Source organism: Chrysemys picta, chromosome 21 (assembly GCF_011386835.1).
Source record: "Chrysemys picta bellii isolate R12L10 chromosome 21, ASM1138683v2, whole genome shotgun sequence".
NCBI lineage: Eukaryota > Metazoa > Chordata > Testudines > Emydidae > Chrysemys > Chrysemys picta.
The window spans coordinates 17,158,135-17,184,455 of NC_088811.1; the positions used below are offsets into that span (position 1 = coordinate 17,158,135).

At 50.7% G+C, this 26,321-nt stretch overlaps 1 protein-coding gene across 2 annotated transcripts in view; it reads left to right on the forward strand.

The window, feature by feature from the left end:
* ATP13A2 (ATPase cation transporting 13A2) overlaps window positions 1–26,321 on the forward strand; it is a 63,758-nt gene that overhangs the window by 8,853 nt on the left and 28,584 nt on the right. For both annotated transcript variants that reach the window (XM_008169826.4, XM_065575400.1), the window contains exons 2-10: window positions 11,647–11,720; window positions 13,059–13,226; window positions 14,332–14,390; window positions 15,698–15,809; window positions 15,934–16,013; window positions 20,544–20,621; window positions 21,937–22,006; window positions 23,250–23,384; window positions 24,516–24,582. In XM_008169826.4, coding sequence (XP_008168048.2) covers window positions 11,647–11,720; window positions 13,059–13,226; window positions 14,332–14,390; window positions 15,698–15,809; window positions 15,934–16,013; window positions 20,544–20,621; window positions 21,937–22,006; window positions 23,250–23,384; window positions 24,516–24,582 — 843 coding nt within the window. The remainder of the gene's footprint in view (window positions 1–11,646; window positions 11,721–13,058; window positions 13,227–14,331; window positions 14,391–15,697; window positions 15,810–15,933; window positions 16,014–20,543; window positions 20,622–21,936; window positions 22,007–23,249; window positions 23,385–24,515; window positions 24,583–26,321) is intronic.

Sequence of the window (26,321 nt, forward strand, 5' to 3'; positions counted from 1 at the left end):
ACAAGCCTGCTGGTAGAGAAATACTTCCCCACCACCACCCCGAAGTACTGCTGGAAATCACAGGCCCCCCGCGAGTGTCTGAGCACAGCCATCACTCTTCTTTTACACACACCCCCGCGTGAGATGGGAGTTTTATTATCCCCATTTTACAGAAATGGAGAGCGTAGGGGCCAGATTTGTAAAGGTATTTAGGCGCCTAGTTACCATTGATTTCCATGGGCATTAGGCGCCTCCGTGTCTTTAAAAATTTGGCCCTCGGTGACTTGCCAGAGGTCACATGGGAACTCAGTGGCAGAGCCGGGACCTGAATCCAGATCTCGCGTCCCCTCTGGTGCTGTAACCTGACAGCCCCTCTTTCCTCCTTGTTCCTTTGACTCAGAAACACAGGCCTCTTCCAGCTATGCTAAGGCAGTGTTTCTGATAAGTCTCATTGCGTGTGAACGTGCCGCCGGAAGAGAGCCTGATCTCTCGCATGCATTCAGGTATCCCTCCTTTTCTCCCCCCATTCCCACTGCACCCTGGTTTTCCACCTCTCTGCACACAGGGCATGGGGTGACCGAATCGGGGATACCCGAGAGAGCTTGCTGCATAAACAACCCGACCAGACAATGAGCATTGCTCACCTGCGGGGGTTGCTGCTCACCCTCCAGCTGAAATTTGTGCTTTTTTTTTCCATCCCGGTAGCTCTTGTACCCTGTGTTCCCTTTGTGGTGGGGTGCCGCTGGTGCTTCGGTCGTCCCGACAACGCTGCGTTTCGTTTGGTCTCCCACAAACGAGGGCTGCTGATAGCAAGTCCAGCCCCTTAAATTCTCTCTTAAAAAGCAAGCGCTGGATGCATCTCGCATCTTCCGCCTACTCCTGGCTCTCCCCATCTTCTCCAGCAACAATTGGAAACAGGGTCGTTCCCCTTGGGATACTTAAAACTCTGGGTGATCACATGGCAGCAGGTGCAATCACAGGTACAAGGACTTCCCGCTGAGCAAAGATCATCTGGCCTGGATTGGGAGAGGAGAGGGAGCTCGAGAGTTAATATCTTAAAAAAAAAAAAAAAAAAAAAAGTCACTTCCCTCTCTGTGCCTTAAATTCCCCGTCGGTAAAATCTATGTTCGGTCCCATGCAGCCTCCATTACCATCGAATCTGAGCATCTCATGATCTTGAATGGATTTATTCTCTCCAGCAGTGTCTTTGTAAAAGAGATGTTGTCATTTGACTGCAGGTTATTGGACTTGAGACAGGAATCTCCTGGGTGGAATTCTCTGGCCTGGGCTATACAAGAGATCAGACTGGATGATCATAATGGTCCCCTCTGGCCTTTAAATCTAGGACTCCCTTAGACAACCCCTGCCCCCCCACCCCCCGGCTTTTGTGTCTCCTTGCCCATGTGCTGCTAAGCCTTCCCTCCCTCTGTGTATGTTTGGTCCTCACTGCTTTGAGCGGAAGAGTCTGAACGCGGCAGCTTAAGCTGCAGTGAACCTGCATTAGATTCCCTCTTGGACTAGTTCTTCCCGATAGTGTGCAGGAGTGACCCGTGTGGGCTGGCTTTTCTGCGGTTCTAAGGGTATTCTTCCTGCAAAACAGGTTTCCTGAGGTGGAGCTGGTTCTGTCACCTGTAGAACCAATGCACAGACCTGAGCTGGTAGCAGAAGTAAGCTGTTATCTGCTATGTGGGCTCGTTGCTAAGGAGAGATGGATCACACTCCTTGCAAGTGTTATGTGCAAGGTTGCCAGTGTCCAAACTGTGGGCCCTGCCTTGTGCACACTGCTAGGGATGAGTCAGTGGGTCAAATTCCCGCTGGCTGGCACTAAACCCAGGAAGCCCCAGGGTTTGTATGCACTGACTGGTGATTTTGCACTTCCCTAGGAGAGGCTGCTGCTGTAACTGGAACCAATCGGTGCGCTCTGGTCGCTCGGTGCAGTGAAATGCTTGGGCTACCTCCAGTGGTTGCTTAGAGCAGCCAGTCACTTAATAAAGGAAGGGTCTTTAATGCATTTTCCCTGTATTCATAGAACCGTTCAACTGGAAGGGTCTTCGAGAGGTCTTCTAGTCCAGTCCCCTGCACCCATGACAGGACTAAGTATTCTACCATCCCTGACAGGTGTTTGTCCAACCTGCTCTTAAAAATCTCCAATGATGGAGATTCCACCACCTCCCTAGGAAATTTATTCCAGTGCTTAACCGCCCTGACAGTTAGGAAGTTTTTCCTAATGTCCAACCTAAACCTCCCTTGCTACAATTTAAATTTCTTGTCCTATCCTCAGGGGTTAAGGAGAACAATTTTTCTCCCTCCTCCTTGTAACAACCTTTTAGGTACTTGAAACTGTTCTCATGTCCCCTCCTCCGTCTTTTCTTCTCCAGACTAAACAAATCCAATTTTTTCAATCTTCCCTCCTAGGTCATGTTTTCTAGACCTTCACTCATTTTTGTTGCTCTTCTTTGGACTTTCTACAATCTTTCCTGAAATGTGGAGCCCAGAACTGGACGCAGTACTCAGCTGAGGTCTAATCAGTGCAGAGTAGAGCGGAAGAATTACTTCTCGCGTCTTGCTTGCAACACTCCTGCTCATAGGTGCTGACTCCATGGGTGCTCCACCATGGCGAAAAATTAGCAGGTGCTTAGCACCCGCTGGCAGCCAAGCTTCCCCCTCTCTCCCCTCCCAGCACCTCTCCCCTGCTGGCGACCCCGTTGATCACTCTTCCCCCTCTCTCCCAGCTCCTCCCGTCTGCCACAAACAGCTGTTTCGCGGCATGCTGGTTGGTTCCTGGAGGGACAGGGACGGGGCAGGAAGGGGTGGAGTGGGGCTGGGGCCTGGGGCAGAGAGGGCATCAAGCACCCCCTCACCCCACCCCTTGGTAGAGGGGATGTCAGTGCCTATGCTCCTGCTAATACATCCCAGATGTTTGCCTTTTTTTTTTTTTGCTACAGTGTTTTGCTGTTTATTCATATGTAGCTTGTGATCCACTCTGACCCCAGATCCCTTTCTGCAGCACTCCTTCCTAGGCAGTCCTACTGTAGAGAACAATCCCACGTTGGCAGGGAGATGCGCTAGATCTCTGAGTCCGAGAGTGAAACCCCAACAAACGTCCCTTCTGGAAGGGTCAGATTTCTAGCCTGAAATCAGTGCCTAGGTAGGGTATTGCTGCTAGACAGGCTTCTGCACACGCACAGCTGGGGCACTTGGCAGCTTCCCTGTGTATCACACCTTTGAGATCAAAGAGCCTCCTGCCGCCTCTCCTTTCCCAGGCTGTGATTAGGCAGGCTGTCAATCACATGCCATTGTTCTGGGCTCCCCTGGCTGTAGCTAACTGAGGAGTTCTGATTATTAGATTATTATCCACAGCTACTTACATGGCTTTGTGAACACACAAATGACTGGCAAGGGTGGGGGGAAAAAAGTGTTGACGTGGAAGCGGGTGAGAATCTTCCCCCCCCTTCCCTTGAGCTGTGTTTGGGCAGTAGGTGTGGTTGCTGTGTTTCTTACTGGTAGTGCAGGCCTCTGAGGTGGAGCATAGTTATTACCCCCCCCCATTCCTCCTCCCCACCCCACCCCTAATGCCCAGTTATTACCTGTCCTACAGCAGACTGTGTCCCTGTGAGGCAGGGCTGTGATTTACCGGCAAGAGAACAGGAAATACCTTGGAAAGGGGGAATCGCCACCTGCTTTGAAACAGGTAAGCAGCCAGGAACTCCTCTCTAGACTGCGCTTATTGGAAGGCAGCTGGCGTGAGAGGGGGAGGTAAAAATGCAGGTGTGCTGGTTTAGCAGAGAGCAATGACTTGAAGCTCTGTGACTCTAGAGATGCAGGCAAATAAAAGTCATCTGGCTGTGGACTTTTGCGGCCTGGATTTCTCGGTTCTGTGTAAACGAAAGGCCTAAAGGGACCCGGTGGGATACTGAAACAAAGCTCCTTATCTTGCCAACACCATCTTTTTAAAAGGAAAAGACATTTTAAAATGCTAATGTTCTTCTTGCTGTTTATGTGGAGAGATACAGACAGCAAATTCATCACTTCCACATTCCTTTGGGTGGTCAGTTTCTAGTTAATTTCCTTTGCGATTTCACATGCATCAGCTGCAATATTTGGGTTGCAAAGGCAGCTAGGGAAGGCTTGTGTTTAAAACAACCTCTTTCTCTCCCCTCCCCCTCCCCGCCCCCCAAACACCGACAATGTTTTTCTGTTGATCTTAGGTTTTCAGAATACAATCATAGAACCAAAGGATTAGAAGGGACCACAAGGGTCATCCAGTCTAACCCCCTGCCAAGATGCAGGATTTGTTGTGTCTAAACCATACAAGACAGATGGTTTCAACCTTGTTTTCACCCAACTTGTATGCATAGCTGACCTCCCAAAAATGCACGTATGGCAGACCCGTTCGTTCCATGGCGTTTGGTTGATAACTAACAGATCTGGAGCATGCAGTTAGCCCAGCTCTCTCACCCGCTTTTCACAAACTTTCTGGAGTCCTGCCTGTGAGGTTTGACTTTATTTGATGAAACTGTTACTCAGACTTGTTCCCCGTGATTCGGGACGTAGCCAGTAGGAGATGTTTGTAGTCAAACAACAGGAACAAACCCAACCGGGTTGTGTGAGTGGAGAAAGCAACCAGCTAGCTTCCCCTTGGGAGGCCAGATCTTATCAAAGAGCTCAGGGCCAGATTTCCAAGTGTTTAGCCCCCACAACTGGGGCTGGATCTTCAAGCATGCCCAGCGCCTAATGTGCACCCAGCACCCTGGGCTCTTTAGAAAATCAAGCCACTCGTTGTGGTGCTTAAATGGGAGCTCAGCCCTGTTGTCCGATTTTTATCAGCTGCCCCTCTGAATTTTATTCAGGCTACGTCCACACTAGAAACTTCAAAGCGCTGCCATGGGCATGCACCCAGCGCTCCTGGTAATCCACCTCCACAAGGGGAATAGCGCCGAGCGCTCCTGTCCACACTAGTGCTTTAAAGCGCTCAAACTTGCTGCACTCAAGGGGGTGATTTTTCACACACACACACCCCAAGCCAGCAAGTTAGAGTGCTATAAAATGTAAGTGTAGACGAGCCGTCAGTTGTAAGCTCCCTTAGAACAGACTTCTCGCCATGGGATGTGTGTGGCCTGTTTGCAGTTGCCTGCGACACCCCTTTGCTGTTGCTGGGGGGAGGGATAGCTCAGTGGTTTGAGCATTGGCCTGCTAAACCCAGGGTTGTGAGTTCAATCCTTGAGGGGGCCACTTAGGGATCTGGGGTAAAAATCTGGGAATTGGTCCTGCTTTGAGCAGGGGGTTGGACTAGATGACCTTCCAACCCTGATATTCTATGATTCTATGAGAAGGGCACACGGACAGGCACACAGTTTAAATGTGGGACCTGTTTGTGAGATGGTTCCACTTCAGATATTCAACAGAACACTCCTCTCCCTTTGAAATCCGTGTCTGTTATCAAAGCTGACCCGTGGATTTAGCTTCCTGGCCGTCACTGACAGGAATGTGGGCTGTATGGCTCAGATCCCCTTGTCATCTCTGAGATGCTAAACTGTCCTTATCGCCATGTTAATCCCTAAACCTGAGCCAGGGTGAATCTGTCTACCTGGGTTGAGAGGTCGGCCCCAGCTAGAGAGGAGACATACCTTTAGGGCCACTTTCTGTTATCCTTTATCATGCTGAATAGCATCCTCCTCCCCGAACAGTTCCCCTGAAATCAATGGGGCTGCTTTCGGAGCAAGGTACGGTTCTGTCTATCAGAGTCTGGCCCTTTAGTTCCCTTTCAGTTCTATCCGCCTTCCCCTCAAACTGGATCTCAATCTTCTAATGCGCCAAAGACCCAAGCGCAATACGACAAATGAAACGTTGCGCCTGTGTAAGCTCAAGGATGAACATAAGAACGGCCCCGTACTGGGTCAGACCAAAGGTCCATCCAGCCCCGTATCCTGTCTGCAGACAGTGGCCAATGCCAGGTGCCCCAGAGGAAGTGAACCTAACAGGCGATGATCAAGTGATCTCTCTCCTGCCGTCCATCTCCACCCTCTGACAAACAGAGGCTAGGGACACCATTCCTTACCCATCCTGGCTAATAGCCATTAATGGACTTAACCTCCATGAATTTATCTAGTTCTCTTTGCTTCTTAGTCTTTCCCTTCTGCCTTCTTCTGAGCCTGCTCCAGAATCCGCAACCTCACACTGGAGGTCCCCAGCACCCAACTTTCTTTCTATCTTCAAGGTGTATTGGTCTGTCCTGGGTACAAAGGGGGAAAGTGCCTCTCTGAGGGCCGTGCCGTGTAGCTAAACAAGGAAACTAGAGTTCAAGGCTGCTGCCTCGTGGCCTCCCCACATGCTCCATTTACAGGTGGGTCTTAAAGCCAGGCGAGGGGGGGAAATCCCCTTCCAAACTGCTCAGCCTGCTAAACACCACAATGCGGGTCTTACCCTGTTCATGCAAAGAGAAGGGAGAGGGGCACACACACACTGTATAAACGTGGGACCTGTTTGGAAGATGGTTCCCACTTCAAAACTACAACGGAACACCCTCTCCCTTGAAACGCCCTTTTCCCCTCGCAGCTGCCGATGCGGTCTGGGGGTGTGTGAACACAAGGAGCAAACAGCCGGCAGCGGGTACATCTTCAGGGAGCGCTCTGATGGCTCGCGGTTTGCAAATGCCCACTGGTCTGGGTGGGATGGGTTTGAAAGCCGTCAGCGTGTTCAGTGGAGAGCAGGTCACTGCTGCCCCTTCCCTGACGGAGCCGCTGGGACCAGCATCGCTCTGTGGCTCGCAGGTGAATTGGGTTACTGCACTAGACGCTTCTGGAGTCTGAGAACATCAAATCCAGCCTCTATCTGAGATCGATCGGTGGCTATCTGGGGCTGGCTGTCCGTCACCCTGGCTCCTTGTCCCTTTGTACATAACCCTCTAGATCAAACCCCCTCTTGTTTTACTCTGCCTCTCTGGGAGCTGTCCCCCATGCCCACGCTTCAAGGGATATACCAGCATGCCCTGTTTACCCTGGGGATTTGCCTAGGTTATGGCCAGCAGCAACCAGCCTCCACTATAGCACCACCAATGCAAACCCCTGCTATAGACAGAGGAGACCCCTAGAAGTTGCCCCAGGGCTGTTTGTACCCATTTCAAGCAGGGGTAATCAGCACTGGGACATGTAGCAGCTTTGGTTGCCTGCACCAGCTCTGGTACAGCTGCTGCCTAGGGTCTGGTCTAAGCAGCAAAAAATCACACACTTCTCTAGCCAGCAAAGCCGCAGTGTAGACACAACTTCTGTCGGCTTAGCTAATGTCGTCTGGGGAGGCAATGTGCCTACACGGACAAAAAAACTCCTCCTGTTGGCACACGCTGCATCTAAACTAGGGGATCTGCCAGCCCAGGCTCTGTAATGTAGACATGGCTTTAGCCTGGCCTCCCCGTGTGCTGGCCTTTACACAGCACCGTCCTAGCGCTATCTCCATGTGTTGAATTTCATGGTCCTGGGTGGTAACTCGATCCGCAGCTTTCCTGGCCCAAAGTGCCTTGTAAGAGACCCGCAACCGTGCTGGAAAAGTGTATCTGGACGGCTGTACGTTCTTTCTCATGCTAGTTACCCACTGAAAGCTGTTGCTCTAGGAGCTGTAAAGATAGCATGCTGGATTTCCTTGTTTTTAAGTGAAAGAGGCAGTGGGAAGGAAAGGGTGGAAGAGGCTAATCGCGTCAGGAGGACACCAGTGTATTAAAGGCTGCTGTGTCTTCATTCCTTTGGGGCTGGAATTCATGTCGGCCTCGTTCAGAAAAACTGTGACAAGCTGTGAAGACCTGGTACAGCCGTAAGCAAGGAGAGAACAAGTGCAGAGATTTCATGCCGCCCGGAGGACACCGGATCCATTACTGAGCAGTCTTGAGAACTGATATGGCTGTTGTGGTCTGACAGGCTTGGCTTGTGTGCTGTGCTCGTCTGTCACTGGGAGTACAGGAAGGGCAGGTGCTGGGAAGCGTGACGCCGTCGTAGACGCTGCTTTCCAGTGTTGCGTAGCTAGGTGCAAATGCTCTTAGCGAGGCATCTTGTTCTTGTCAGAGCTGGGGAACTGGGATCCGGCTCCTGAGTGCCCAGTCCTGCTGTGCCACTGACTTCCTGGGGGACCTTGGGCAAGTCTCTTAGGCCTTCTGTGCCTCAGTTTCTCCATCTGTAGAAACTTTCCTGCCTCATGGTGCATCTGAGGAATGACTGTAAAGCTGTATATGGGCACTAGCTGTTAATAGTGTCTTGTCTTTGTGTGTGTGTGTGTGTGTAACTGAACATACACAATATGCAGCTGTGTTTTATATAGTATCTTCAATGCAAACTGTGTCACTAAACACTTTATAAAGTTACATGGTCACAAATCAGAGAGAGGGGGTGTAAAACGATGTGGAGCGTAGCAGGGGACTGAAACGATTTGGAGCGTCGCTGGAGGCAGAGATGGCAGGAGATGCAGCGGAGAAAGCTCTTGCAATGCAGCGCTGAGAACGTGAGGGCAAAGAGGTGGAGGATGGTTCTTAGAGGCCTTTTATTTTTTTAAAGGCCATTTTGCCTTGAACTCTGAGATGAACGGGAAGCCAGTGCTGTTTGCATGGAGCTGATGAGCTAAACGCAGTACAGAAGAGCGGAGGTGTGGACGGAGCAAGCGACTGAAGGCAGGTCTGCACTACAAGTTCACACCGGTAGTGCGTCTGGTGACGACGCTCTCAGCCAATGGGAGAGAGCTCTGCTGTCAGCTGAATAACTCCACCTTTGCGAGAGGCGGTGACTGTGTCGGCGAGAGAAGCTCGCCTGTTGACCGAGCGTTGTCTGCACAGGAGGTGAGGTCGGTCTAACGACATCACTCAGGTGTGTGGATTTTTCACACCCCTCAGCGACGTCGTTACGCTGCAGTAAGTCCGTAGTGGAGACCAGCGGTTCTTAACCAGAGCTCTGCAAGCTGGTTTCAGGGGGCAGCGGGGCCCTGAGCCTGAAGTGTGGAGCCCCGAGACCTGGAGCTCCCGCACCCGGGTCTAAAGCCCTAAGTCCCAGCACCTCCTAAGGAGCTAACGTCCGGAATGGAGCCATGGGGCTGAAGCCCCGAGCCCTGGCTCTCCCTCCAGGTCTAAAGCCCTGAGCCCCGGTGGCTCCTGTGGGGCTGAAGCCGGGAGCGGAGCTGCGGGGAGCCGTGGGGCTCCCCCAGGGTCTAAAGTCCTGAGCCCTGGTGCCCCTGCGGGGCTGAAGCTCTGAGCTCTCTTCACCCCATGGCTGAAATCCCAGTCCCCTGCCTGGTGGCTGAAGTCCAGAGCCCTGAGGCCCTCCCCCCCCCCCGATCTGAAGCCCCGTGGGCCCCCCCACACTTGGTGACTTAAGCCAGGAGCCCCAAGGGCCCCCCCACACCGCTGAGCCCTGGAGTTTTTATAGTATGTTGGGGGTCGTCAGAGAGAAAAAGGTTGAGAACCTCTGGCGTAGACCAAGCTTGAGTGAGAATATTGCCTCCGCCTGTGGTTAGAGACAGCCCTTGTGCAAACAGCGTCGCTCCTGAGCATACAGAGAAAACGGATGTAGTAGAAGAGAAATCCTGGCTTAGCCGGTGGTTCCAGCTAACTAGAGCTGTTTGGAAAATGCTCTGTATTGTACACGCACGCATTTCCTTTGAAAATTTTCATGGAAGTTTTTTGGTTTCTCAACAAAAGCAGGTGTGTGTGTGTGTGTGTGTGTGTGTGTGTGTGTGTGTGTGTGTGTGTGTGTGTGTGTGTGTGTTTCCCCTTTTTCTTTTCCTCTCCCCTTTTCCCCCATCTCAGAAAAGGGGGAGGGGGAATGAAGTTTTCATTTTTGTTTTAAAAGCAAACAGAAAATTTCAACCAAAATGTAATTTTTTTTTTCCAAAACAGTTTTTTTTTCCTTTAAGTCAAAAAATGTTTTGGATGAAACACGTTCTCCGGTAGCTGGGTTTATGTCCGGAGGCTGGCGTCTCGCTTTTCTGAATGAATCCCACTGCTGGCCCCCATAATCATCACTATCCCTACCCCACCGAGGGCAGAGTTTAATTCCCTGATATCTGAGAAGCTCTTTGAAGATCCTTGGCTAGCAGGTGTTAGAGAAACGCTAATGATTACTTTGCTGTTGCACTAGGTTTTAATGCCACTGTCTGCCTCTGTGCTAATGGCCGGTTTTATATGTCGTTTCTAAAGCCAGACGAGATCTCTGTGATCGTAGCCTGACCTCCGGTAGAACTCAGGCGGGAGAGCTTCCCTGAAATAATTCCTGTTTGAACTAGGAAAGCCTCCAGCCTTGATTAAAAATGTTTTAAATGCTTTGTCGTCATTGCATTTGCTTTCATTGTGCGTTTGTCTCTGTGAAAAGTCCTTGCTGAATGCCACCTGCTGCTGTGAAAGGGAGGCGCCGGGAATGAGAAGCTTGACAATGAATAAAACAATAAAGGAAAGTTGCTGATGGGCAAAGCTGAGGCAGCCAGAGGAGAGGTGACTAGAGAAGTAGCTGTGAAGTGAAACACCCCTTTGGACATGTCTTGGCAAGGCCAGGAGCCCGGCCAAACCAGCAGATCCTGCTACCTTTCCCACATAGACATGAGATCGCCTTCCTGCCCAATGGCAGGGGTACATGGCCTTGCAGACTTGGTGAATCTGATGCTGTGTTGCTAGTCGGGGTCAGGTGAGGAGAGCTGACCCAATGGCACAGCGATGGATTCCTGGATGTTCTCAGTGCTGATTTGTTTAGGTGTCATCGGGGGTTCGATTTTCATCTCTCTGGCTTGAGGGGTTGTATTACTGCGGTGATGGGCAGCATCTGAGCACCTGCTATGTAAATCGAATAGTAATAGTGGACTGGGTAATCTCTGGCGCTTCTCCCCTTTCAGGGTCAAAACTGCTTGGAGTAGATTTTTTTTTTGTGGGTTTGGGGTTGGTTTTTATAAGATTTTATTAATTTCCCTTTTCTTCTTTTAAAAAAAAAGTCAGTGATTCATCTGAAGTTTCTTGCTTGTTCCTCGCTTGTTACCCGTTTGTTAATATCGCTGTGTTGCTCCAATCAAGTTGCAGGAATAGTACCATGTGGCTACCATACGGTCAGGTGGGATTGTGGCATGTGTGGCCAGACCCCAGCTAGCTTTAATCTACCTGCCTCGATTAACAAGAGCAGGGAAGCTGCATCAGCCCTGACTTCAGCACAGGCTGGCCTTCCGAGTACGTCCCCAGGGTCCCGGGTGGGCTTGTACAGCCCGTGCTGTCCCGGCTTCACTGCTCTTGGTACTTGTGCTAGTTAGATCAACAAGTGCTACAATCCCCTTTCCAGTTGCAGTGTGGACATACCCTTAGACAACCAATCGGAGAGTGAAAACAGTCTTCAAAGCTAACAGTTCTACCCATTTGTGGGCTGTAACTATCTGGCACAGCTGTTCCCTGGGTGCTGTCTACCTCGCGTGTCACCAGCCTCCATAGGGAGCCCCCTTGTGGTCACCGTTCCCCTCAGTCAGACCTGGGTATGTCCCAAGACCCTTCACATGGCTGGCTCTGAAGGCACCGGCTGAGAATCGCTGCTCTAAGCCATTAGCAAGATCACCAATGCAGCTGTCGGGATCCACCGTGTGTTGGAGCTTTTTCCGATTCTGGGAAAACGGGGAAATACGACCAACCTGTCGAGTAACCTGGTGTTCCTCTGTTTGCATTCGCAGATAGCAGCAAGTTACTGGGAAACCATCCACCTGTCTACGGGACGCTTCTGCAGGGCCCTGGTAAATCCTGCATGGTATGTAGGAGGATTTGGGGCGGGGAAATACAAGGACGTTTGCAGAATGGATCATGACAATATGTCCATGGTTATTTGCAAGGCCAAAAATGAGAGGGGGACTTTGCAAGCGAATGGCCATCGATGGGTTCTCTGTAGGGCTCTTTTTAGAGCTAGGCGTACAACTGTCCTAGGGGAGCTGGTTTCAGGCACAGAGGAGTTAATATTTTCCACTGCATTGTGCCATACAGGGTGTTCAGTGAAGGACTGTTTGTGACATTATGATACAGGCGTTGTGAAAGGAGACATCTGATTGGCTGGTGTGCGGTTCTGATGCTGCCTGCGCTGCATCGTCAATCCGATCGACCTGATTTATCCAGCCTCTTGCCGTCGTACCCTTTTACTCCCCTATTGGTTGAGCTGTATCTATTGTCTCTTCTACTTAAACTGTCAGCCCTTTGGAGTAGGGGCAATCTCTGTTTGTGCAGCGCCTCGCACAGCGGGGTTCTGGTCCGTGACTGGAGTTTCTACATGCTAAGGGGGAATACGGTCATATAATAATTCATCTATTTCTATTTTAAAGTCCACTGGCCTAGTGTCTCTCATCTCTATCCTGTGATAGCTAGAGCAATTGACCTCTCTCCTATAGGTGTATAATTGGAGCAAAGGTAGGTAGGAAGGAAGATCTGATGGTGGATCTCCATCACTTCACATCTTTAAATGAAAAGTGGAGTCTTGCTAAAAGATCTGCTCTAGACCAGTCAGTTGTGGGGCTGATGCAGGAATCACTGGTTGAAGTTCTCTGGCCTGGGTTGCACTGTAGGTCCGGCTAGAGCAGGGATCTCAACCTGTTTATCATTGTGGGCCACACATGCGGCCCACAATGTGTTATGTGGGCCGCATCCAATACTACTTGTATGGCCCTGAGGCTGTCACCTGAGCCACAGCTGTGTGCTGATTGGGCCGCGGGTTGAGAACCACTGGGCTAGAGGAACAGAATGGTCCTTCTGGCCTTGGAACCTGTGCAAATCCCCCATTGCAGGGTAAACGGGTAGAATTGAGAGTACGATGGATGTGAGTTTTTCCCCATCGACTCTAAGCAGCAAGACCCAGGGATCAATGTTACCCTTGTCCAATGAGGCCGTTGTGTGGACTTGTCAGGGGTGGCAGGACGCATTAGCAGCTCCTTTAGGTGACCCTTGGAACCCAGTGGAATCTTTGAGTCCGACACGCCTGGACTGGCAGGTTCTAATGTCGGCTGCTGCCCATTGCTGCAGCCGCCTCTTGCTCGCTACCCTTGAGAGCAGTGACTCGGTCTGGACTGAGCCCTGAACTCTCCCGCCTGTGCTCTCTTCCCAGGAGGTTAGCGGTTACCAAAGCAGAACATGGCGGATCATCCTTTGCTACATATTCTCTGTGCTGACGGCAGGAATCCTGTTGATCGTCTTTCGCTGGAAACCGAGCCTGGAGGTCCGAGCAAAGTGCAGGCCGTGCGCCCTGCGGCACGCCGACTGGATCATCATCACCGTGAGTAAACGTGGAGAGGGAGGGCGGATCTGGCGGTGATAGGGTGACCAGACGTCCTGACTTTATCGGGACTGTCCCAATATGTACTTGTTTGTCCCCCGAACATCGGTCGGGACGCAAATTGTCCTGATATTTTGCCCTCCGGCGCATAGGCGTTGGAGGCTCGCGCCCCTCCGCCCCGGCCCTGACCCTCCCCCCATTGGATCCCTCCCCAAATTCCCACCCTTGTCCCGCCTCCAGCCCCACCCCCTCACTGCCCCATTGGATCCCTCCCCAAATCCCCGCCTCTTCCCCAAGCACAACGTATTCCTCCTCCTCCCCCTCCCTCCCAGGCTTGCGCTAATCAGCTATATGACGGCACAAGTGCTGGAGGGAGGGGCAGAAGCAGGACGCGCAGGAGGCGGAGCGGAGGTGAGCTGGGGGGGGCCAGGGCGTGGAGCTGCCGGTGAGTGCTCAGCCCCCACCAATTTTTCCTATGCTCCAGCGGCTCTTGGTTTTGTTTTGTTTTTTTCCCTCCATCGCCGGGGGTATTTTCGCTTTTGTTTTTTGTTTTTTCCTGGCTCTTGGTTTTTTTTTTGCTCCGCCGGCACACCCCTCCCCCCCCGCGTCCCGATATTTCACGTCTCTCATCTGGTCACCCTAGGTGATGAAGACACTGGACTGGGAGTCAAGAGATCTGGGTTCAGTTCCTGGCTCTGCCACAGACTTCCTGCATGACATCTGTAATTTGGCGTGATAATACGCCTTTATTCCCACCCTCTGCCTTGCCTAATTAAATGTATAAATTCTTCAGGGCAGAAGTTCTCATCCAGGGCCTAGTGCGGTAGGGTCCTGATCTCCATGGCAGCTGCAGGTGCCACTGTGATCCATGTTATCCGCCAGTTACCAGAGACTCTGCAAAGCGTAGAAGCAGAACTCCCATAGCATGAAAAGTTTTTTGGGGGGGGAAACTGAGGCACGGAGAGACTGAGTGACTTGCCCAAGGTCATACAGGGAGTATGTGGCAGAACAGTGACTTGAGCCCTGCACTTATTTTTCCCCAGCAAGCCCCCGAAACCCAGGGCCAGCCTTCCTCAAGCACTTGTTTTGAAATTGTGTGTTCCAGGATCGGTTTGGGCAGTGCTTTGTTACCCAGGTGCAAACTGAACAGCTCGGCGAGGGCAGGTAAGTGGGGCCTGTGGATTCACTCCTTCCTGAGTGTTTGGATCAGTGCTCAAATGATCCCATTGTGATTTTGCCAAGAGAGTGACTGATCCCTGGGGGGCTTGCTGTGTGTTTCACTGTGGAATGAAACACAATGAAATTGACGTGAATGGAGCTGTGCAAAACTGAATCGCTTGAAGCCATGTAGCTTTGTTCCATTTCACACACCCAGAGCGTTGATTTGCGTTTGGGGTATGAACAAACTCACCATCCCACTGAAACTCAATTAAATCCACTGAGTATACGATTGATTATTACTCCGATCTCTGTGGAGTCCAAAAGTCACCATCTGTTTGAAAGCCAATCAGCTTCGGAAAAATTGGATTGTTTTATTTTTATTGTCATAGCAAGCACCCAGTCATGGACCAGAACTCCATTGTGCAAGGCGCTGTACAAAAATAGCTTCAGATATTAGAACAGCCCCTGAATCCATCTGACAAGTGTTGTTGTTTTACAATCACATTTTCCCGCTTTTCAAGGTTTTTTGTCTTCTCTCTCCCTTGTTGCTGTGTGAAAGACCCAAACAAACAAACGAAATGGGTAATACACAAAGCAAACAAACTGGTAAAATAGTTTTTTCCCCCCCGCTCTGATCTTTCAGGTATAGTGATCTTGGGTATAATAAATAACAATGGTAGGTTTCCAAAAAACAAAAACCCTTTCAGACAGAAGTGTGATTAAGTTGAAGGTGCCACTTTAATCACTAGATTACCTGGGTGACATAATGTTGCATCCTGCAGGGCTAACAGGAGTGAAAAGCAGTAGAATACGTTTCTAGTTACTAAAGTAGGCAGACGTGATCCTGAATATGCACAGGGTGCAGACTGGCTGCGTGAGAAGCTGCCATTTCTACATAGTCATTATTCAGAACAAAACCACACTTTACACTGTGTCGCGTTCTGCATCCCCAGAGCACTTTATAACAGCTCACGAGTTCTCACCTGTGCAGGGATTGCTCTGGGAAACCCTATAGATCATGGATAACCGGCAAAGACCTTGGTTTTATTTCAGATTTCAATTGTTCACCTGTTTATTTCTTAGTGGAGTCAGAGCCAGATTAACTCCCCATCCCATGGATTGCCTGCATACGTCATTGGCGTAAGAGGTGCTGCAAGATGGGCTTGCGTGTAGTTGCGATTTGAAAGGCTCTTGGAGTTCGCACGGGTTCCCAAAGCCCTTGCACACTGAAGCTCTGTGCTCAGAGTAGCACCTAGAGGCCTTTATTCAGGAGCAGGGCTTTTTGACCTCACGCTCTTCTTCCCGAGAAGCCTCGAGCATCATCCTGGGGCCAGAGGCGATGATGGGAGAACCAGCGTCGCCGTTGGAGTGTTGGACGAAGACGACAGCAGAGACACCGTCCGGCTTCACAGGAAGGAGGAGGTAACGTCCTCCCTTCTGCTTCTTGTTGGGTCCTGCCCTTGGGGCCATCAGAACCTCCTTCTAGAGGGGCTGAGCCGCTCTGGGAGCTGGAGACTCCCCGTCACGTGTTTCTCTCTGTGTTTAGAAAAACGTCGTGCGCTACTATCTCTTTGAAGGGTCGCGCTATGTCTGGATTGAAAGACGGCAGGCGTACTGCAAGGTCAGGTATGACATCCATCCTCTTGGCTGGAAGAACTTTTCCCTTCTGTCCTCTACTGACTGATCTTCTTGTCTGTGACCCTCAGTAACTTTCTTTGCACGATAGTAGCATCTGGAGACCCCAGCAGAGATCAGGGCCCGTTGTGGTGGTGCTGTAGAGACACCCCAGGTCTGTCTTCACTGCAGAGTTAACTCAGGTGAGCACACCGGGTCGAAGCACCTAGGCTATCCTAGCTTGGGTGTGAGCAGCCAGATGGCAAAGCCCTGCCCGTCCCCACAAGTGTTACGCTCATGCATGTTTGTTGCTGGGACTTCTGGGGGCACACGCTGTCCCTGGTGCTTTTTGCTGTAGTGAGCTGAGCCGCTCTACAATTCTCTCCCAGTGAATTGTGGGAGAACTTGTCTGTCCTTGTGGGCACCCGGGGAATGGTGGGAAGGCAATGGAGGACTGTCGGCGCTCGAGAGATGCAGCCGATGTTGTCACTGCAAAGCGAGCAGGCTACCTGCCCACATGGAAAGTGGCTCTTGATTTCTAATCCACGCCCCCAGCTGGGCCCACTCACCTGGGATGAAAGCACCACCAAACTCGGGTGAGAGGGTTTTGTGTGTGGATGGGAGAGAGGTTGGGGGCAACAACTCAGTAAGACCCCAAGTTAGCTCTGCAGTGAAGACCGACCTGCCCCCATCCCCAAGGAATTTTACAGGCTGAAGCCCTGATTCTGGAAAACATCCCCAGTCAGGACAACATCTAAGCCAGTGGTGGGCAACCTACCGGATGCATGCGGCCCATCAGGGTAATCTGATTGTGGGCCACAAGACATTTTGCTGACGTTGACCGTCCGGAGGCTCGGCCCCCTCCGCAGCTCCCAGTGGCCGCGGTTCGCCGTTCCCGGTCAATGGGAGCCGCAGGAAGTGGCAGGCCACAGAGATGTACTGGCCGCAGCTCCCGTTGGCCGGGAACAGCCTGGATGGGGCTCAAATGACTTGCTCAATATGGGGTATGAACTCATCTTCTCCATCTCCTCACCTGGTTTGGTGATGCCACTGGGCAAATAAACTGTTGTTGACAATGGGCGTTAAGAGCAGGTCTCCCGTACCAAGGTGGGAAACGGTTTAGCAGCAAGTACCATTAGGATCAAGTTTTCTTCATTGTCCATTGCAGAAAGTGTCCCAGAGACTAGAGGTAACTAGTGCACCCCACCCCGCGTGTCTGTTTGTAAGACGAAGGAGGCTGGGGACTTCTAATAACAGCAGATCGCTTTTCCTAGTGTAGATTCACCCTTAGCAAATGTCTTGTGGGTGCCACTGTCCTTACTTAGGTCCATCCATTTAGTGGCAGAGGGTTCAGAGGAGAGGTGTGATTTGGTTTTGTCTAACGGCGATTGACTCTAGATTGTAATCTCCCTGGAGAAGGAATGATGGTATTTTCCCTCCTATCTGTTTCCATGGGGTTCTGATCCTGGATTGAGGTCTAAAGGGGTGATAAAGGGGAGGAGGGATAGCTCAATGGTTTGAGCATTGGCCTGCTAAACCCAGGGTTGTGAGTTCAATCCCTGAGGGGGCCGTTTAGGGATCTGGGGCAAAAATCTGTCTGGGGATTGGTCCTGCTTTGAGCAGGAGGTTGGACTAGATGACCTCCTGAGGTCCCTTCCAACCCTGATATTCTATGATAGGTGAAACCAAGCCAAGCCTACCAGAGCCATGCCTAGGCAGAAAGAAAGTGCTTCTTGCATGCAGCTCTGCAATTCTGTGTGCTTATGTAACAGAAAGCCCTGATCTGGAGTATAGGAATTCGTCCTGGTCCAGGCCGCAAATCTGTAGAGCGTTCACGCTGCCATCTCAAATGTTGAGGCTCCCAGCTGGAGAGTGGAGAGGAAATACATGTGGAGGGATAATTCTTGTTGACTCGAAGCTTTTTTCCCCCCTTTGTGTCACGTATATTGAACTCAAAGCGAAGTTCTTCTCCGGACAGTGATGCCAACAAACTTGGCTGACCTGTGCAATGCAGGAGGTCAGACTAGCTGATCGAATGGTTCCTTCTGGCCTTAAAAATCTTTAAGCTGTACTTTGGTTTGTTTGAAGTCCAAACGTTTTGAAGCCGTCGGACCGTGAAATAAGTCTCTGGTGTAACTCCTGAGGCCAGGGGGTGAGAGCTCTGGATCTGGGCACAGAAAAGCACATTGCTCAACCTCTCGGGGAGGCTTTCTGACTGATCCCCTGTTGGCACTTTTCGTGGTGTGAACTTTCAGAATACTTTTTTCCCAAGCTTACATGGGTAGGGCTTCCATAGAGGCTGTTGTGCCCACAGATCAGCTGTGACAACACACCCATCACCCCTTCGCCCTTGTGATTTGAGGTTTCTCATGATACTTCCTGATGATGAGATGAAAATCCTGAGCCAAGGGGGTGCTATTTAAAAAAAAAAAAAAATCTTAATCTGGTAAAAATGATCAGAGAAAAATTAAACCATTTAGTTTTGCTAGACAGAATTTGTGAGCAGCCAAGCAGTACTATTTCTGTGTGAATGCTGGGTTCTGGTTTATTTTCTTACCGTAATAGTCTGTGTCGTCAATTGTGATTGTAGTTAGGTTTTATTGTTATAGGTTCTTGATTGTACCTTCTGTAGTTAAGAATGGAAAATAGTCCAGAGAAAAGTAGCGTAGCCCAGCGAAGAGATCACTAGACTGAGACCAAGGAGTCCTGGGTTCTGTTCCTTCCTCTGCCACTGGCCTGCTGGGTGACCTTGGGCAAATCACCTCTTTGTGCCTCAGTTTCCCCATCTGTAAAATGGGGTAGTGATTCTGACCTACTTTGTGCAAAACCTATAAATATCTTCAAGCAGAATCTGAGCATGGAAAATATCAGCCCCAAAGGTGAATGTTTCAGAAAAAAGTTCAAAATTTGATCAAAAGTCAAACTTTAGTGATCAGAACTTCAAAAATATTTGGAACATGGCACGACCGTAGTCCTTTTTGGGTTATTGTCCTTGCTTGGTTTGGGGGCTGGGACAGAGGATTGGCTGCAATTTAGCACAGCTGCAGCCATGTGAAAATTTGAGACTGCACGGTAGACCGTTCTTTTTAATCAATAGGTGCGCGCTAAGAAAGATGTGTTCTTGTGCATATATCTGAGTATATGCCCCGTGATTCAACAGCCTAGAAATTCTGGTAGCACTCCTCCAATAGCTGTTTAAAAAACAAAAAGCCACACCCACCACTGTGGAAATTAAATGCAAAAAGCTACAGTGAACGCAACACGAAGATTGAGGTGGGGGTTCACAACTTCTTCAGGGTAATGGTTCTTCAGAAGACCTTTTCATTTGGTTACACGGCACATCTGTAGTGTTGGTTTGGGTGGCCTTTTTTAAAACTCCTTTTTCCTGTGTTGAATTAATGTTTTCCTCTCTCCAAATACATGCTATAAAATATGCAGCAAGCGCACAGTGCCAGAATTAATGTTGCCAGAGCTGCCTTAGGCCAGATTGTGAGCTTTCTACTCCAATCAGTGAACAGTTTCTTGATTTCTTACTGCTTGACCTTGTAACTGTAATGATGCACTTGTGTTAGCGTTTAGCAGTAGAGCTTTAATTCAGCTATATTTACCGGTTCGTCTGCTCTGTCAGATCAATTGATCTGAAAATGTATTATTTCAGTTATTGTACTGTTGAGATCTGCAGGTACTGACAAATGTTGAAGCTCAGTAAGAATCCTGGGGGTGGGTGGGTGTGTGTGTGTGTGTGTGTGTGTGTGCGCGCTGCATAGGTCTGTAACGTAGAAGTGTAGGGCTGAAAAGGACCCCGAGCGGCTGTCTAGTCCAGCCCCACCCCCCAAGCCAGGACCAAGTATACTTAGACCATCCCTGACAGGTGTTTGTCTAACCTGTTCTTTAAAATCTCCGGTGATGGGAATTCTACAGCCTCCCTTGAAAGCCTCTTCCAGAGCTTAACTATCCTTAGAGTTGAAAAGTTTTTCCCAATATCTAACCTAAATCCTCCCTTGCTGCAGATTAAGCCCATGACTTCTTGTCCTACCTTCAGTGGACATGGAGAACAGTTGGTCACCATCTTCTTTGTAACAGCCTGGCCATATTTGTAGACTGTTCTCAGGTTCCCCTTCAGTCTTCTTTTCCCAAAGCTAAACATGCCCAGTTGTTTTAAACTTCCCTCAGAGGAGAGGTTTCCTAAACCTTTTGATCGGTTTTGTTGCTCTCCTCTGGACTCTCTCCAATTCGTGTAATACTGTAGATCTCATTGGAGGAGGCTAACAGTTACAACCATCTTTGCACAACTGATTAGTATGTGATGGCACCAGCTTAGTAGTGTTTGGATGGTTATTAAAACTAAGGGACAGGTTTACATGGTGGGCTCTTTCTTTTAAAATGAGCCCTATCCCTCATAATGAAGGATGCTTGAGATAATATCCACATGCCCCAAGTGCTGGTCGCCTTCGCTTCTATCCACGTACCCTCACCTGGATTTGGCTATTACTGGCCGTGTGTAAATCCAGGTGTCTTCTTTTTGGTGCATATATTTTTCAGTGTCTTAGATGACGGCTGGACCTGTGCAGACATCCATCTCTCCCGGTCAGGCCTCAGCCAGCAAGACCACAGCACCAGGCAAGTGCGCCATGGCTTTGTTAATGATTGGGGACGGGTCTGGCTGCAGACTGGGGTGTTTCAGGGAGTGGCGAAGCTGGTTTGGGCAAGCAAACGTAAAAAGCTTGGCGTGTAGTTAACCTGTGGGACGGGGAGCAGAGCGGTCTCAGATCAGTGCAGGATTTTAATCCCTCCATGCCAACAGTCTGTGCCTTGGGCGTTGTGGCTTGCTTCGGCCTTCCTAACGTCAAGTGCAAAGCACGTGAATTTGGAACCCTCTGATCAGCTCGGAAAGCCCACGCGGGTGTCAGTGCAGTGCGAGGGACAGAAAGGGAAATCTGAATATGGTCACACAAGGGCCCAGGTTTGTGCAAAGTCCCATGGACAAGTGTTCACGGCCCCTCTCAGGTCTTGTCCGAAATATTTCACCTCTAGCAGGACGATGTCCCCAAATGCCCTGCCGGGGCTCTATCCTCTATTCACGACTTGCTGAATCACCAGCGCTAGCTTCGGAGGCTTTCCCTCCAATAGCAAACCAGGCACGACCCTATGAGATCACTGCCTGGTGCGACCACGTGCACCGTAGGTCGGCTTTCGGGTGACTGCTGGCACATGCGAGAACTAGCAGGTGGGCTCTGCAGTGTTTTTCTGCCGAGGCGGCACCGTTCTGAGCCGCAGCTCCTGCTATCCCAGCTTTGTGGACGCTGTCTCATGTAGACCCTGATCCTGCACCGTTAAAGTCAAGCAGGGGCTTTGTCGTTGACTTAAATGAGCACAGCGTCCAGCCCTGATCCAGCTTTATTGTTACTTCTGTGGAGACCACAGTGTTAATTTCACTTGTATCCTAACTACCCTGAGAGTGACCCCCCCCCCAGAGGTCAAAGGGCTAGTGACCACTCTGTGTGCCCCTTTGCCCAGCCACCAATTGGCATCCATCTTAACAGCTGCCTGACTTATCTCCTGGCCCGATGTATTATGATGGCTCGGGGCCCCATTGTGCTGGTGCTCCCCAAAGATGTCAGATTCTCTTCTCACACCCAAAGAACTTACGACTTAATAACCAACTAGATGCACTCATGAGTTTAACCAACAGTAGGAGGGGATGGGGGCCGGGGTTATAGTAAACAGCAGGAGGTCGCTCAAGGCATGTGTGTGCACAGCCAGCTGGTGGAGAGACTTCCCTAATGACGGTAGACCGACTCCCCTACGCCCCGCTTGAAATTTATACCGCGAGCCGGGGGTGAGATCTGGGCAGCGTGTAGCTCGTTTAACAGGAAAGTTTGAAATTCCAAGTCTTCACCTAAAACCTCTGGCTTCTGTTCTGTTTCCTGCACAGGAGAAAGGTGTATGGGCCAAACCTGATTGATGTGCCGGTCAAATCCTACCTCAGGCTGTTGGTGGACGAGGTACAAAGCGACACCATGTAACGTGGCTGCTGCCTTCTGCAGAAGGGAAAGAGCAGCTTTTCCCTACTCAGACCTGGCAGAAATAGACTCCGTGTCAGCCAGGCCTGGAGGGACCAGATGGGGCCCGCTGTGAAGCCCCTTGTTAGGGGAAAACCCTGCTAAATATGTGCTAGGGCACAGGGGCCTAGTGGTTAGGGCTCCGGACTAGCTGTTGCGAGTCCTGGGTTCTATTCCCACCTCTGCCGCTGATCTCTGGGTTGACCTTGGACGCGTTGCTTCCTGTGTCTGTCTTGTCTGGTTAGAGTCCCTGCCCCAAAGAGCTTACAAACTTCCTTAGTGTGCGGTTGTCCAGCAGCCACGCAATGGAGTCCTGACCTCAGTCAGGGCCTCTAGGTGCTACTCTAATGCATTCTTCTTCCTATGTCCTTCCACCACAATCCGAGGGTTTTCCAGAAATGATATGGCCCAGTCTGGAGCCCTGACAAGGTCTCCCTGGGTCCACGTTTCCTCCAGGAGCAGGCAGACGAACACAGATGATGTTCTGTGGTTTGCATTTCACCGTCTGCGAACCCAGCTGAGCACCTGCCCCTACTCTAAGACAGTGACACGTAATGTGGATGTTCAGAAAAGACCTTTGAAATACACCCGTCACTCTTCCCGTGTCTCCGTTCAGTGGCTGGGCTGGGGTGGATCAGGTGAACTGTGTGGTGTTCTCACTCCCCGCCCCCGCTCTTGGTTTGTAATGCGTTGCCAGGTCAGGTCTTTCCTGTTTCCTTGGAAGACTGGGGAAGTCCCTTTCTGAACTCCGAAGGGGTGGGGATATTGACTCGCCAGCAGCAGGACGACGACCGTTTTAGCAGATGTCGTTCGCCCAGACTTGCTGGGCGTGGGTGAGGCAGGGGAGCCAGGCCAGAGCAGGTTACGGTTAATGGCCGGCAGGCTGCAGTATCTGCCATGGACAAGGGCTGTGGCATCCCCCAGCTCAGACCGGGCCACGCCCATCAGTAGGTTGCGGGAGATCGTTTGAGTTCCTCGAGCTGTGGAGCCCTGTGCGCCCCACCAGCAGGCGAAGACCCAAGGGCTGTGACATGCTCTGTCCACCAGCTTTCCCAGCACTGCCGGTAGCACCCTAATCTCCCTGTCTTTCAACAAGCTGCCATGTACCGAGTCTGAGACGTTCTTTGTATACTGATTGCATCAGCCGCTGTGCCCTAAAGGCCCCCTGCTTTCTCTCTCTTTCCAGGTGTTGAATCCCTTCTACATCTTCCAGGTTTTCAGCATCATTTTGTGGCTCTGTGACACCTACTACTATTACGCTGCCTGCATATTCATCATCTCTGCAATATCCATAGGGCTGTCGCTCTATGAGACTAGAAAGGTGGGTGTCCGGCCTCTTGGGAGGGGAGGGACACAGGGCTGCGTTCTGCTGTCCGCTCCGCATTGCAGGGTGACTCCGGAGATGCTGAGCGACTCCAGCTCTGCACCCGTGGAACAGAAGAGCAGCCAGACTGGGTCGGACCAATGGTCCATCTAGCCCGGCAGCCTGTCTTCTGACAGCGGCCAGTGCCAGGTGCTTCAGAGGGAATGAACAGGGCGGGCAATCGAGTGATCTGTCCCCTGTTGTTCGCTCCCAGCTCCTGGCAATCAGAGGCCAGGAACACCCAGAGCATAGGGCTGTGTTCCTGATCACCATGGCTAAAAAACACTGGGAACAGTGGCTCGGGGCCAATTTTATTTTCTATGGGACTAAGAGCTCTAAAGAAGTATTCCTTCCATTTGTCCCCATTCTTCCTGCAGGCTGGCAGTCTGCAGCATGTGCGCTGTTCACAAGGGCGTGGTTTGTTTGCATTCCTTGTGCAGGGACGAGCCTTTTTCCAATAGCCTTTTCCTAGCCCAGAGGGACGGTGAGGGGTGGGATGGGCCTTCAGTTATCAGCATGCAGCCAAATCGAGCTCTGACATTTTCAGCCACAGCACAAGTGCATTTAAAGCATATGACGGCCTATTGCGTCTCCTGGCTCTTGTCCCGGCCGCACTGCCTGGAAATAACCAGGCCTAGCAATCCAAGGGTGCTTCTGGGGTTTGTATCCTCCTGGGCGCAGTGCATCTCTGCTCTGTACTGGAGGTCCTTGTGCCTTTATTGCATAAAAGAGAAAGGGGATGGTGGCGGGTGGGGTGGGGGTGAAAAAGGAAGAGGAGAGATGAAGAAACGAGACTAAGATGGTACAGAATAGAGTCAGATCTGGTGGATTCTCCAGCAGTGAAGTCTGGAAATCAGCACAGGGGGGCTTACTAAAAGATTCGCTCTAGCGTAAGCAGAAGTTATGGGCTTGGTGCAGGCATCACGGGCTGGTGGAGGACTAGACTGTCCCTCCTGGCCTTAACATCTGTGAGCGGGGGGAGGGTTCCCGTCATGTGGTGCCATTTCCATTCTGGACTAGCCCCCGCGAAGTGCTGGTGTCAAGCCCTCCCTGCCCTGCTAGCGGATAGCTCTGTTTGATTCCTTGCAGCAAAGCGTGACACTGCAGAACATGGTGAAGATGGCCATCGGCGTGAGAGTCCACCGAGCCGCTGGAGGTGAGCAGCAGCAGTAGGTTGTAATTCTCCACTGCGCGTGAAAGGCAAGGCAGACGCCATGCGCTTCTGCACCATCAGCACCTAGGTAAATGGGCCTTTGTCGGCAGAGCTACTAGGGGGAAGATCACGCCGTGCCTGTGGTGCCATTGTCCTTGCTCTGAGCAGTCGGGTCAGTTGAGATGGCGGGGGTTGAGGGTAGCCTGGACTGGACGCTTCACAAGGGTATTTTTGCAGTTGTCAATCAACAAAAAGGCGGCTGGCTACGCTCTTAGGCCCTGATCCTGGAAATGCTACCGGGCATGTATGCTTGCTCCTGTGAGCGCTTCCAGTGGGAACGGTTGGAGTATTAAGATCCTTGCTCATAAGCTGAAATTCACCCATGTACGAGGTCCATGTACCACTCCAGTCTCCCTGAAGCCTTTCAAATAGGATTCAAGTGACGCGCCAGCCTTGTGCGGGCTGCACAGCTGTGAACTTGACCCCGTCAGGCCTTGCACTTCCCCAGAGCTGACGACGTAGTGAAATCTCGCGTGTAAACTGCCAGGCTTGGTGAGGGTTAAGGCGTTGTGAAAAAGTGCCATGTGTAAAGACGCTGTTAGATTTAAATCAGATAGAAAACACAATTTGCTTCTCTGTGATTATGGAGGCAGTGTGGTCTGGTGGCTAGAGTACAGGACTGGGACTCTGGAGGCTTGGGTTCTATTCCCAGCTCTACCACTCACCTGCTGGGTTTGTGCCTCAGTTTCCCCACCTGTAAAACGGGGATGGTGATACTTTGATTATAGAACTTCAGCATTCCAATGAAAACAGCATTTGGCATTTTAACTTTTCCTTCCGACGGCACCAAGGCTGTGAACGTTTAAGCGGGCTCCACCCATCTGAGCGGCTCCATTCATGTGAGGAAAGCCCATGCCCAGGTCTGTGGGATCAGAGCATGTATGTTTGCAGTGCACATGGAAACGCCCTTGGCAAGGAGAAGGGGAACATATGAGTTTATCTTCATTGCCCAAAAGGAAGCGAACGGCAGAAAGTAACACCGTATAACTAGGGAAAGGAAAATCCAATTTTTGAAATGCTTTTCATTCTAGCAAGCTAGGTGCTGTTGTGAGGCACTAGGGATGGCTATTATTATTTAGTACCTAGCGCTTTTCCATCAATAGATCCAAAGTGCTTTACAAAGGAGGCCAGGATTATTATTCCCATTTTACAGATGGGGAAACTGAGGATGGGGCAGTGCAGTGAGTTGCCCAAGGTGACCCAGCAAGCTAGAGACAAAGCCAGGAATAGAAGCCAGGTCTCGTGAGTCCCAGGACAGCACTCTAGCCACTAAGCCAGGCTGCATTAGGCTTTGTAAAACCTCTAACACAACATCTAAACTTGGAACTGAGGCAGGTCCTTGCTGTCCCTTTCTAACGTGAAACATGTACCTACTGTTTAAGAAATGTCGCATGTGTGTTCTCTTGTAAATCAGCCCAGTTGAGCAGCTTAACCATGCTCCATTAAGCAGAATTTCTGACGACTGCCTCTCCGCTGAGCTCCAGTAAGCACTTTATTAGTTCAAATTAAATTTTCTCAGCAGATAAAAGGCTGGCTTCTTTTTTTTTTCCCTTTTCTAAGCAGCTGTTTGCCTGGGGTCTAGCACCCTGTGATCACAAGATTAAAGTTAAAAGGTTAAAAATTACATGAGACTTAAAGAACTGATTCTCTCCAGCCCTTCTGACTTGTCTTTTTGTATCTAA